Below are 12,862 nucleotides of genomic sequence, written 5' to 3'. Positions count from 1 at the left end.
GACAAATCTTAATACTAATACTAGTATTAGTAATGAATACATTTGGTACATTTGGTACAGAGTCATATGCCCATAAGTTACAATTGTGGTTCTCTGAGGCAAGGTAGCCACTAGTTATTAATGTACTTCAACCCAAAATATATTGTTTGGAGTCAGTCCAAACTAATTCTATTGAAAGAAAATGCACATGAATATAATCAGAATTTACATCAAGCATGAGAAATTGAAATTTGTTTTAAAATAATGACTCTGTGCCCACTTCAACCTCAGTGATTATGCTCTAATCTGGGCTTAATTGATTTTTCCTGGAGTAAAAAACTATACAATTGGGTCATGGTATTCTTGTGCAAATAATACACACATACTATATTTTAAAGAATGCAATCTTTATTATTAAATATGGATCAATCCTTTGGAATAGATAAAATATATCAGGAAGAAAATGCTTTAATAATCATTACTTTAACAGGATCGGTTATAAGCCAATAAGCCGACACCCTAACTGAAGCAAAAACTTTATGTTCTTAGATTTTGTGAGGTATGAACTGATAGAACACATTATTCTAATGTAAGGATAATCTATTTCATTCCTCATGCTGAAATGAAATTTAAAAACCATTGCAGATGTCAGGGATTTCTTTTAAAAACTAATTAACAGAATTTTGAGTTTATAGAAAAGCCAGTCTTGAGAAAGCAAAATATCAAATGCACTCAAAAGAACTTCAAAATCTTAGTTGATCTTGACTTGTCTTGACATTTTGAAGGAGCGAAAAAAAGAGAGGCATTTCTGTATGTCTTGAACTTCTGTACATTTCTCAGTCGAGTTCAGATTTGAAAAAGGTTTTGTGGGGCTAATCTCCAGATGCATTTTCTTTTTCTTTAAAAAAATCAAGCTTCGTGCTGTGTCAAAAATAGTCTGGGTCTTGGCTTCTGGGAAAATTAAACTTTGGTATCCAGGGTGACAGAGAAATGTTACTTTAAAGTCTGCAGAGCAGAGGCTTTCCAGATTAGTGTGTAGAACTAGATGAGTTGTTACAATGGAAACTGAGATGGATTTTTTTTTGGGGGGGGGGCAGTGGTTAGCAGGAGGTTTGTCCTATTTCAAAAATGTCCCATATTCTTCTAGTTACATCTTCAGTATCCACTACCTGTTCCTATGTGGAATTATATGTGACTCCTATATGGAATTTGATTGTTTGATAAATAAGGATGCCTATCTTCTGGTACAAAACAGCAATACTCATTATTTATTTAATTTTATTTTTAATCCCATTTATATCCTGCCCTCCTCCGAAGACTCAGGGTGGCTTACAATTTTAGCACAAACCAATGTGCTTAACAATAGCCTTCATTCTATATATATGCCTGCTTATTAGGGCTTTCACCCCCCCCCAAGCGGTATTATTACAAAGTCAGCTTATTGCCCTCAACAATCTGGGTCCTCATTTTACCTACCTCGGAAGGATGGAAGGCTGAGTCAACCTTGAGCCTGGTGGGATGCGAACCTGCACTAATTGCAGGCAGCTGGTGTTACTTAAGGAGGCATTAGCCCACTGCTCCACCAAGGCTGTTATAGTTTAGAACTAGATGCTCTTTTTACTATATTGTTGAAGTCAGGGTATTTCTCATGAGTTCCTTAACTACAAAGAGCACTAAAAAATTCTCCCACTATTTAGCAACGTCCTACGTTTTTAAAACATTTGTTGTATAGTTTATTCAGAATCATACTCATCTAAATTCACTGACTTTTGTATGCTGACTCTTATATACATAAAGTTTGATATATTCTGGGCCTCAAATTACTGATTTTGATATGTGCTTTTGTGTGCTATTCTATGTATAAAATGTGTGTATATGTGCGTGCGCATGTATGTACACATATATACTAAGCTCACACCAAATCTAATATCTACATTTTATATTTATTATCAGAAAAGACCCCAAGTTATTAATGATGTTTGTTGTTGTATTTAGTTCTTTTCAACAATCAGCTGATTACATTGGACTTCATTTGTTCAATAACTGAAAACAATTCTCTTTTTTTTTCTGCAGATACTGGCTATGATTTGTAAATTGCTTCTTGATGAATTCCATATTCATATTAGCCAGCTACAAATATTATATACTTCAGAATCTTGGACATTCTGCCAGTGAAGTTCGTGGATAATCACCAAAACCAAGCATTTTATAAATATTAGGAATCCATTGTTTTTTCTTCCATCACTTGGTTTTTCATAGTGGCATCAGAAAATGCTTCTCCTCCTTCAGCTCCTTTAATTAAAAAGATGTGAACATGAGAAAAAGTATTAGCTTTACAAAGAAAGAGCCAAAACATCTGGAGTTTGAAAGAACTTTTCACAATATTTGCTCACTGTAATATTAGATGCCCAGAGTTTTAAACCAAATTTAAAGAACATGTGCAGCTCATGAAAAAAAAAAGTATGGCAGATATTATGTAACAGCTGTAAATTGGTGTGCTACCTGTTATTGTGGTAAAATTACAAACAAGGCAGCTTCTTGGCCTATGAAGTTGGAAATATCCTTAGAAAATTACTTAGTAATGTGATAACCTAAGGAAGAACATTTCTTAAAGTTATTCAACAGAGAAAGGTAGCCTTTGATTGTCTCAAAAGTGCTTTTTCAGGGCTTTCTGTTTTTTTCTTTAAAGACGTTTCACTTCTCATCCAAGAAGCATCTTCAGCTCTGACTGGATGGTCATTCCATCTGCAAGGAATATAAATCCTTCCATTCCCCATCATCCAGTCAGAGCTGAAGAAGCTTCTTGGATGAGAAGCAAAATGTCTTCAAAGAAAAACAAGAAAGTCCAGTTGCCTCCTGAAAAAGCACCTTTGGGACAACCATGACCTGGATGACTGAGAATCTCCATAGACGTGTAGCTTTTGATTTTTGAAAGTATTACCTTCTGATATCGAGAGTCCGGCTAATTTGTGTGGCAGTTCAGATGTTCCAGCTCCCGCAGAAGAACCCAGAATGTCTGGTAAGGCATTTCGGCGTCCTGCCCGTCCCGATGCAGCAAAATCTGTGACTACAGGCTCAACATCAGTCATCTCTGATGTCTTTCCTCATAGCAACATCTCCTGAAAAACACCAAGAGTCTCAGCTTCAATATTTTGGTGGCCAAATGCAAACCAATCTTGAGAACAAAGTAGCTACTCTTTTAAAAATCAAAATATACTTTTCCTTGGTAGAAGGACAGGTCTCAACACATCAGTGCTGAAACTTTATCCCAAGAGTCTATTTCCTGTCCCCCCCATCTCCACTTTCTACTTACAGTATTTTTCACAGCATTCATGAATAGAACAAAGAGAAATACCCAGTGACTTCCTGTAACTCTACATATTTGAGTGAACTATTTCTTTCTTTGTCTTTTTTACATGGTTTTGCCAGTCAAGAAAAAGAATACTATTCAGAGGAACTTTTTCAAAACTTAAAAACAAGCCCTTCCTAGAATTTGAAGATACTGCAGAAAGCTTTGTTTCAAAGCAATATCAAGAGACAAAATTATCACTAACAGCAGGTACAACAGGGTCACAGATTTTATAATCTCCCCCCTTTTTTTTAAAAAAAAATAGCTTTTGTATACTTGGGGGAATAACATTTTAAGCCTTAAAGCGAAGAAGAAGAAGAAACATACCATCTGATTAAGCAAAGAAACTAAGCAATCTCATTCCTATCTATTAAAAAGCTCATATTTTTGTGGGGTTCTACTACCCTATTTTCTGTTTAAGATGTGAACTAAGGAAAAAAGAATGGACTAATTATATAAAAGCTTTATATTAATTTGGGGGGAAAAAAGAATTTTACAACATATTCTATATGCTACTGATGACATCCTGTGGCTAAACCTGGAACTGCAAGCAAACCTTTTGCTTATTCTGACAGCTGACTGAATAACAGAGTTGTCCTTGATATTATCTTCAAAGACAAGTGTGGAAACACCTGGCACTGAGCATTGGAGGAGCATTGGAGGTGTAAAATTACTGACTTCTATTAAAATAGCCTCCATGGAAGACATAGCTGTAAACACTAACAAAATGTATGACTATATCCCACCACTTAACTACAAATTGATATTGGACACAATCTTGGCTATAACTGAGCATATTAAAGCTAAATTGCATGATAAACCTGACAACTCAAAGCCACCAGACCAAACTTTGACCCTAAATGATGAACTGACAACCCAAAAACAAATAGAAGAACTGGAAATTAACACTGAAATAGGAGACTATAAAGAGCAACAAACGCAGCCTACGGAGAACTTTGAAGTCCAAACTCCAACTTTAACTACAAAACATACAGTTCAAAAAACAACAACGCCCGAAGAAAGCAACATTAAGAGCGAAGATATCAAAGGCCTTTAAATACAGTTTGTTGAGGATTCAGCTAATCAAACGATAACATTAGCTACTATGTTTTACCTAACCCAGATGGAAATGGAACAAGAATTACATCAAACATCAAAAACTGAGCTATTAAAGCTATATTTCAATGATTATAAAGGGGACACCAGCTTGGCAAAACTGTCATTTGGATGGTCTCCGTGGATTCAAATAAGAGGTGGAGGAAGAAAGGCAGACACATTTGAGAATTTAAAGACACTAAGGTGGAAGCCTGATTGGCACAAAAGGAAGGTGAGAGTTAGATTTAAAGATTTAGATTTGTCCTTTTTTTGGAATTTGTAAGGACAGAACTTAAAAAAAATCTTTTTTGATGGACTAAGGGGAATCTTAAAAAAATATAAATATAACTGATTTCATATTTAGGTTTTAGATTTTTAAAGGAAAACAAAATTAAGCTTTTAGAATAAAACTTTGAATTATATACTGCTCAAAAAAAATAAAGGGAACACAAGATAAGACATCCTACTATTAAATACAGTACACTGTGTTGTTTAAGTGTTCCCTTTATTTTTTTTGAGCAGTATACTATAGAATTTAGAATCTTATAATATAAGATAGTATTTTAATAAGTGTTGAATGGTTAAGACAAAAAAAATCTTTTCTAACAATTAGTGATTTGTTAAGATGAAAACTAGAATTTACTGTTAAATCATAAGAATGATTTGTAATGAACATGTAAGTTTTGTAGACAAAAGAATTATCCTTTACTGAAATAGGGAACTGTAGGTTACCCAAAAAGTAACCTTTCTTCTGTATATTATAGGCCACTTTAGAGTATTTTATTGCAATTAGGTAAAACTTAAAAACAGGATTTTGATATGTATTAGTCTAATTACATTGAAAACTTAATTGATTAGGTCATATCTAGAAATGTACTAACTTGATCACTTTGACTATGTGAAAACTAAGGGAATCTGAGAGGGAATCTTTATTGATGCAACCTGAACTATTTACAAACAACTTATTTGTTACTTTTTACTACCCAACCACCATATTGCTTCACAAATACATGTATATGTAAATATTGAAAAACCAATAAAACTTGAATAAAAAAAGATGGAACTAGTAAATGTTGTATTACTGTAACTGGATTCAGGAATAAAGGCCAATTTTAACAATTAACTCTTTACAACTCATTGTAAAGATATTTGTAGTTGTTAACATGTTTATTAGTACAAAAAATCATCTACCCTGATTGCTGTCCCTTAAAGAACTTTTTTTCTAAATGTTCAAGCCAAAAATACTGCCAGCATGATTTTTACAAACTAATGAAAACAAGACAAGCCCATCTTATGATCTATAAAGAAAATCTTATAGGAAAGGGAAAAGGAACTCAAGCAAATTCAGGCACAAATTCTTAGCATTTTAACATTCTTTTAATGATCAATCCAAATGGAAATGAGCTGCTCACACTTCAAACAAGCACCTCTGACAAGGATACCACTATCATCAACTCTTACAAGTGCAGTCAAGATGGCAGTTCTTTGCCATCTGCTGCTGCTTCTTTGGTTATTTACAGAACTGTTGATTGCAGTAGCCTTTGTGTGTGATGCTTGTTTTACAGGGAAACATTAAACAATACCATCATGTTAGCTGCTGTCATGCTGAAATATTTTCTCTTGAATGAAGGACAGTCCTTGGTCAAGGCTGTGGCCATGACAGTGTCCATATAGCAGAGTGAAACCAAGACGCAGGATCAAACTGCAGTAATTTTCCAGCAGTTTAATGGAGTACTCTCATAAATCAGTGGAATCTTTGCTAACATTGAACAAACACAATTAGTCCCAAGAGATACATTCCCATCTCCTTAGTATTTGTACATCAGTAATCTGTTATGGTATTTGCATAAAAATGCACATAGTAATAGGAATACGGGGCAGAAATCATATGTAGCAGGTTCAAGCCAATGCTTGGGAACCCACCAATTTTCACAGGGTAGGAGCATCTGAACCTGAAACAAGACAACGTACAACTATGGTACTATAATGAAGATAACATCAGGTTTTCTTCAAATCTCCTAGTCATTATAAGAGGACCTTTTTAGATGGTCAGTTGTTTTCTTTCTTTCTTTCTTTCTTTCTTTTTTTAAAAAACTAGTTTTTTTAGATCTTGTGCTAGGATAATTGCATTATAATTTATTGTCTATAGCAAACAACAATTAGAACATGATTTACAGGAATATTTAACCAGTCTACTAACCATTGCATGTTGAATCAAAACACAGTGCTTGGTAATGTCCCAATTCTTAACTAATGCATAACACAAAAACTAAATGCTTAGCAAACACATGTCTACTTAGAAACAAGTCCCACTGCATTCGATGAGTTAATCTTAGGCAAGTATAAATAGGATTCCCACCTAAATTAGCTGAGTCTTCTTTTTTCTAATTTTATCAAATTAAATGCTGTATTCTAACTTTCCTTTGCCATATTTTAGAAATACTGTAATCACTAAAATATTGGAAAATTTCCATTATTTTTATAGTCTGGAATAGGGGGGGACAGTGATGCTTTTCAGATCTTTTGAATCCCAACAGTGATCATGCTTCATCATTGGCCAAATTGGCCATTGTCATAATGATAATTTAAGGGTTTTCTACCCACGTATAAGAAAACAACCTACATTATTCAAGACCATCACTTCACTAACTTGTGTAAGAACGTATAGGATCAGCACCAATCTGGCAACCTAATATTGCAACTGTTATGAGGACTAGTGTCAAGATAATGAGTGTGTTTGTCTGTGTGTGTGTGTGTGTGTGTGTGTGTAGTGTATTATTTTCTGCCTGCAGGAAAAAAAACCCAAGGTTTTGTTGTTTTGCAACAAAGTTAACCAATTAAAGATCCGAAGTCTTTGCAATTCTACCCAGAAACAAATAATGAAGTTAATTTATTTTCCCAAAGTCATTCATCTTTTGTCTGATCTTATCTCATTAATATAACTCAACTCACATGACTTTCCATATTTAACCCTTCTATTCTAGATTCTAGGGTGGAAAACAGAATCCTAAAAGCCTCTCTGCCCTATCTTGTACAAACAAATCGTGTTTTATGCTCATTATTTCTATTCTCTAAGAACTGACACATCCTCCCTAAATAATTCACTGCCCTCTTTCCCCGGCCACATCAATACCCTGGCCTGGTATTGAATTCAACACATCACTACTGCAATCTTTATTAGGTCTAGTTGAAAAGTTCAATGTTTTAATTTTTGGGGTTCACTGAGTTGCTTAATTGGTTGAATGAAGATCTTCAATGAAGCTGTTGAAAAAATTGCACTTAATTCATCCCTTTTAAAAACAATTTCAAATGACTGATAAAACAAAATCAATATGAAAATTAAGTCTTCCATAAATCTGTATTGTTTGCTGTAAGACATACTGTATGTTTAGAAGAAATCAAATCATGTTTCTGATCAAGGTTTTCATTCTAATGTATAAATCAACATGTGTGGCTTGGCTGATTCCATATTTCCATAAAAATAAAAATATATAAATTTAAGATTTATATAATTATATAACACAATTATTGTTTGTTTACAATGGGAACCCAAACATTCCTTAGCTATTTATTCAGGTTTTCAACCCTCTGTTCAGGTATGGTAATTTACCTTTACCTATGCTGGTTGTCAACACTGCTAACATTGGATGTTCCTGCTCTGACAACTGATGAAAATGCAGCCATTTTCTCTATTCCTTTAACATGCTTTTTCTTACTTTAGAAATTAGGTGCAGCAGAGGGGAGGGGGTTGGAATGTAAGCTCAGCTAGCCATAATAATAATGCTGCTGTGGGAACCCAAGGACAAGCTGGTAACATTTTAGCGGGCTGAGGAGCTGAGGAGAAAGCCTGTGTGCTTCAAACTAATTGGGGAATGTGATTTATGACAGTTTATTGGGGGTGGGAGTTGTACTTTGTTACTTTGTATCTGGGGGAAGGGAATTTAGTTTTTGGGTTCAACTATGTGGAGGACAGGAAGGCCTGGAGGAACATTGTCCATGGGGTCACAATGGGTCGGACACGACTTTGCAACTAACAACAATAAATGTAGTGCCAATATTTTGTATCCCGAATAAATATACTTTAAGGAAGAATTTTGCCTCAAAGTTCTTTTGATGGGTTTCATCTATTGGAACCATGACACTGGCATTAAAATACTATTTTCTTCCTTATTCTACAGTGTTGTATAACAACCTCAAAATATATACAGGGTTACCTTTCAGTATCCACATTATGTGGGTAGCCAATTCTAATGATTAGTAATGGATATGATGAAAATGGTACTTATTAGATGCCTTAGGCTAATGTAATCCTGACTGGTCTCATCAGCCTCCATTCTCCAAAGAGGTGGACAAAGCTGTGCATATAACATCCTGAAGGAAATACACTATATATTCACGGATGTGTTCATACAGTTGTCATCAGGATACAAGCTTAACTTGAGGACAAATTGTTATTTTTCAAATGTCTACTACCAGCTGGATCAGGAGCTGCTGCAGTGTTACTGATCCATTGGATCTGTACAAATATAGTAATATGCGTACTCCTAAAGTATGGCAGATTGTTGTTGTTTTTTATCAAGTAGTAGGAATAGTTCCCGCCAAACTGCCGACCTTCTGATCGACAAGCTCAGCGTCCTAACCCACTGAGCCACCACGTCCCTATATAGGAATAGTTCTCTGTCTACCCTCATCAATCCTTCTCTGCTGTGTTCTGAGAGAAAATTGTGTTGCACAAAATTCCAAGAACAGTAATGGAAGTGTGAACTACCTTATGCTACAACTCAAACTCCCATCTCCTTGATTTATTTGCAAGGTCAAAAGTTCTTTGTTTTGTATAGTTTATCTTTATTTCCATCTCTCTCACTGTTAACATATTCCCTGGTAGGCAGAGATGTGTTAGGGCTAAATCAATGTTTCTCAACCTTGGTGACTTTAGGATGGGTGGACCTCAACTCCCAGAATTCCCCAGCCAGCTTTGTTGAAGTCCACCCATCTCAAAGTTGCCATGTTTGACAAACACTGGCCTAAATGATATAGAAAACAAAACAGAATGAAAAAGTGAAAGAAATTATTTTCTGTTGCCAACATATTTTTGTTTGAAAAATCTTAAGTTGCTATTGGATTTGAGTACTAAGATGTGCCCTTTCCAAAGATAATTTAAATCCTTCTCTGTCCAGCCTCTTTGCTAGCTTGACTGAACATTTTTCAAATCATGCTCTCACCATTCGTCTCTTTTAGTGTCACTCAGGATGTTTCTTTTTCATACATTCAAGTATAAATAGAAATATCAGCAAATTTGTAAGCAACGGAAACTTTACATTCTTCAAATGTTGATACCTCACAAATATGCTTTCCTCAGAAATGAATAGTTTTGCAAATAATCACACCTGCACAGTTACTCACTCAGCATTCCATTCCTCTTGTGAACCAGCACATTCAGAATGTCTAACCTGCTGTAGATTGATAGGTAATAAATCATTTCTACTCCCAATACCCAGTTGGTGACACTGCACTAGGCCTGATGCAATTAAACATTTGAGACCTTATACCAAGACACCTTGGACATAAATATTACCATCTGCTTCATATTAGTAGAACAATATATTATGACTACAAGGTCATCTTTACAAAAGTCTATGCAGCAAAATATTGCTGGAGACCCAATAATATAGCAACCTCAACTCTATATCCATCGTAAGTCAGAACAATCATACCCACTATATGGGTGAATTTGTCCATTCCTCCATATCCCCCTCCCTTCCTTCCTTCCTTCCTTCCTTCCTTCCTTCCCTCCCTCCCTCCCTCCCTCCCTCCCTCCTTCCTTCCCTAAGAGCAGAGTGGGGGAAAGTGATTTGCAATGAGGGAGGGAGAAAAACAGGCAAGAAATACAGCTGTGGATTTGTCACCTTTCTTGAGGAATGAAGAAAGGCACCATCGCCTGGAGGTAGCCAGCAAATGGCCCTCTCGCACTTCACATACCTGTGGGCTCTGGGGGAGGGGGTGCTGTGAACGGTGTGAGAGTCCACATTACCTGTGCAATGCCGCCCAACCCCCAGCCCGCTCAGTTTCGGCAGACAGCAGGTGCTCCCCTCACAGTGTGGAGAGCCAGCCTCTCTGCACTGTGAGGGAAGCATGCCGCTGCCTGCCAAAACTGGGTGGGCTGGGGGTTGGGCGGTGTCATGCAGGTAATGTGGACTCTCACACCACTTGCAGTGTCCCTCCCCCAGAGCCAGATATGTGAAATGGGAGAGGGCTATTTGCTAGAGCCTTTCTTCATTCCTCATGAAGGTGACAAATCCCCAGTGTGTGACCAGGGGATGGGGCCGAGGTAGCGGGGGCTGATTCCTTGTTGTTTACAGGATGAATCCGTGGGCCACAGGAGACCAACTTGCAGGCTGGACGTGGCCCACGGGCCTTGTGTTTAACATGTCTGATCTAGAGGGAAATGGAATGTTCTGACACATTATGAACATCCTTAATATAAATCTGTCAGAACCACACTCGCCCCCGAAAGACAAGTCAATTGAGGTAGGGTTATAGCTGTTAAAACAATAGAGTTGGCTGTAAAATAAGATACTCCATTTACAAAAGTGGATCTGCATTTGCATGTAACTATCATTCTGTCCTATGAACTCAAACCATCTCACACAGAAACACACAAATATATAGACTTGCATGCAAAACTCCCTTTCTTTTTTTAGCAGAAACTGTACAACAAAAAAGAGGATGAGAGAAATGAGGGATGGCCTAAGAAGAATATATAGCTGGACTGAACGAAAAATGGATCTGGGAAGGAAAAACTGACTGGAGAGGAGGTAAGAGAAAGGGATAGCTGAGAGAGAAGAGAAGAGAAGAAGAGAGAAGAGAGGGAAGCCAATGTTTAAGTAGTGCAGAAAGGGTTACATTCACTAGGTAACCACTCCTTATCAAGTCAAAGTAATCTTTGGGCTAATTTTCAAACACATCGATGCATTTAAGCAGTGAGGTATGCAAACTTTTGTACCATTCCTTTGCTTTCAACAACCTCTGTTCCTATTGATAAATGTAAGAAAATTGCCCAATTCCAGTAAATTCCTTGAATATACCATATACAAACATCAGCTTGAATTACATGGTGTTAAGACGGAGCCTTACACAACTGCAAAAAAAAATATTCTGCTTCCTGTAGGTGTCATACATCTAGAGGAAGTCTTCCGTATGTATAGAAGTGAATTGTGTCTGTAGTACGTATGTAAAACATACTACCACTTTTTTTTCCTACATTTGATGCTAATACTGGGCATCAAGATGGTTAACTGCCCGAAGATTGGAATTAAACCAGGAAGAACTTTCCAGATAATTTTGTTTTTCACCTGCTTCAGGTTTTGGTGAAGATAACGTCAGACAGTTGATCAGTGGCTCATAAACTGAGGGTTATTACACCCCAAAATGACTTTGTTTTCTCTAAGGTGCATGGCCCATATATCAAGAGGAAGCCCTCATTATGTGTATAAGTAAACAGTAATTTGGGGTAATGGAGCAATATGTCATTGCTTGTTTGTGAGTTGAGGATCCGTTTGGGACTCGTGTGACTTAAGTCATTTGTGTAAAACAGTTGTCTCTCTGTGTTTGTGTCTCTGTGTTTGTTTGTGTAAGGATATTATTCAAAACAAAAAAAGTAGTATTCTCCAAACTATTCTCCAAAGCACCTGAAGGCAGGACAAGAAGTGATGTATGGAAACTAATCAAGGAGAGAAACAACCCAGGAAAGATTCTCTGACAGAACAATTAATCGGTGGAAGGAGTTGCCTCCAAAAGTTGTGGGTGCTCCAACACAGGAGATTTTTAAGAAGAGATTGGACAACCATTTGTCTGAAATGGTATAGAGTTTCCTGCTTCAGCAGGGGGTTGGACTAGTAGAACTTCCAACTCTGTTATTCTGTTATTTAAGAATCATTGGAGTAGAACCATGGGTACCATCTTGCATTCTCTGAAGCCCATAGAGCAGAGGTCCTCAACCTTTTGGGTACCAGGGAGAGAGGTTTTTTCCACAGACCAGAGGGTGCACAGTTTTGTGTGCTGCCTGCATCTCGCAGATGGGGCTTCGCTTGTTTGTGCAGACCAGTTGCTGGCATGCCATGGCCCGGTACTGGCCCACGGACTGGGGGTTGGGGACCCTTGCCGTAGAGAACTGAAGTATAATTGGTTGGCGCATTAGTAGCATAATCACTTGTTGATGGAAGTTATTCATCAGTGGAATGAGAGGTCATTTTTGTTATTCCTCCTTCCCATTGCCTCTCCACCATAGCATCTCCCTCTGCTTTGGAGAGTTGGGAAATTGGTGTAAGGCATGAGGTGTAAGGAAATCTAAGGAGATCATTCAGGTGTCTTCACACAAACGTGCTTCTTCAGTACATTATTGCTTATGATTAACATCCTTTCTATTTCATAAAGGATTCT

The 12,862-nt window shown here is 36.9% G+C and overlaps 1 protein-coding gene across 2 annotated transcripts in view; it reads right to left on the bottom strand.

The window, feature by feature from the left end:
* Positions 1–386: 386 nt before the first annotated feature.
* Positions 387–12,862, bottom strand: part of PKIB (cAMP-dependent protein kinase inhibitor beta) — a 35,177-nt gene continuing 22,701 nt past the window's right edge. For both annotated transcript variants that reach the window (XM_083350384.1, XM_083350385.1), the window contains 2 exons: positions 2,921–3,098; positions 387–2,271 (listed from right to left, as the gene is read on the bottom strand). In XM_083350384.1, the coding sequence (XP_083206510.1) occupies positions 2,195–2,271; positions 2,921–3,068 (225 nt within the window). In that variant the 5' untranslated portion in view covers positions 3,069–3,098 and the 3' untranslated portion in view covers positions 387–2,194. The remainder of the gene's footprint in view (positions 2,272–2,920; positions 3,099–12,862) is intronic.

The sequence above is a fragment of the Vipera ursinii genome (assembly GCF_947247035.1).
Source record: "Vipera ursinii genome assembly, chromosome: 1".
NCBI classification, from domain to species: domain Eukaryota; kingdom Metazoa; phylum Chordata; class Lepidosauria; order Squamata; family Viperidae; genus Vipera; species Vipera ursinii.
The sequence above is the reverse complement of the archived record's forward strand: the minus strand, read 5'-3'. Positions and strand labels throughout refer to the sequence as shown.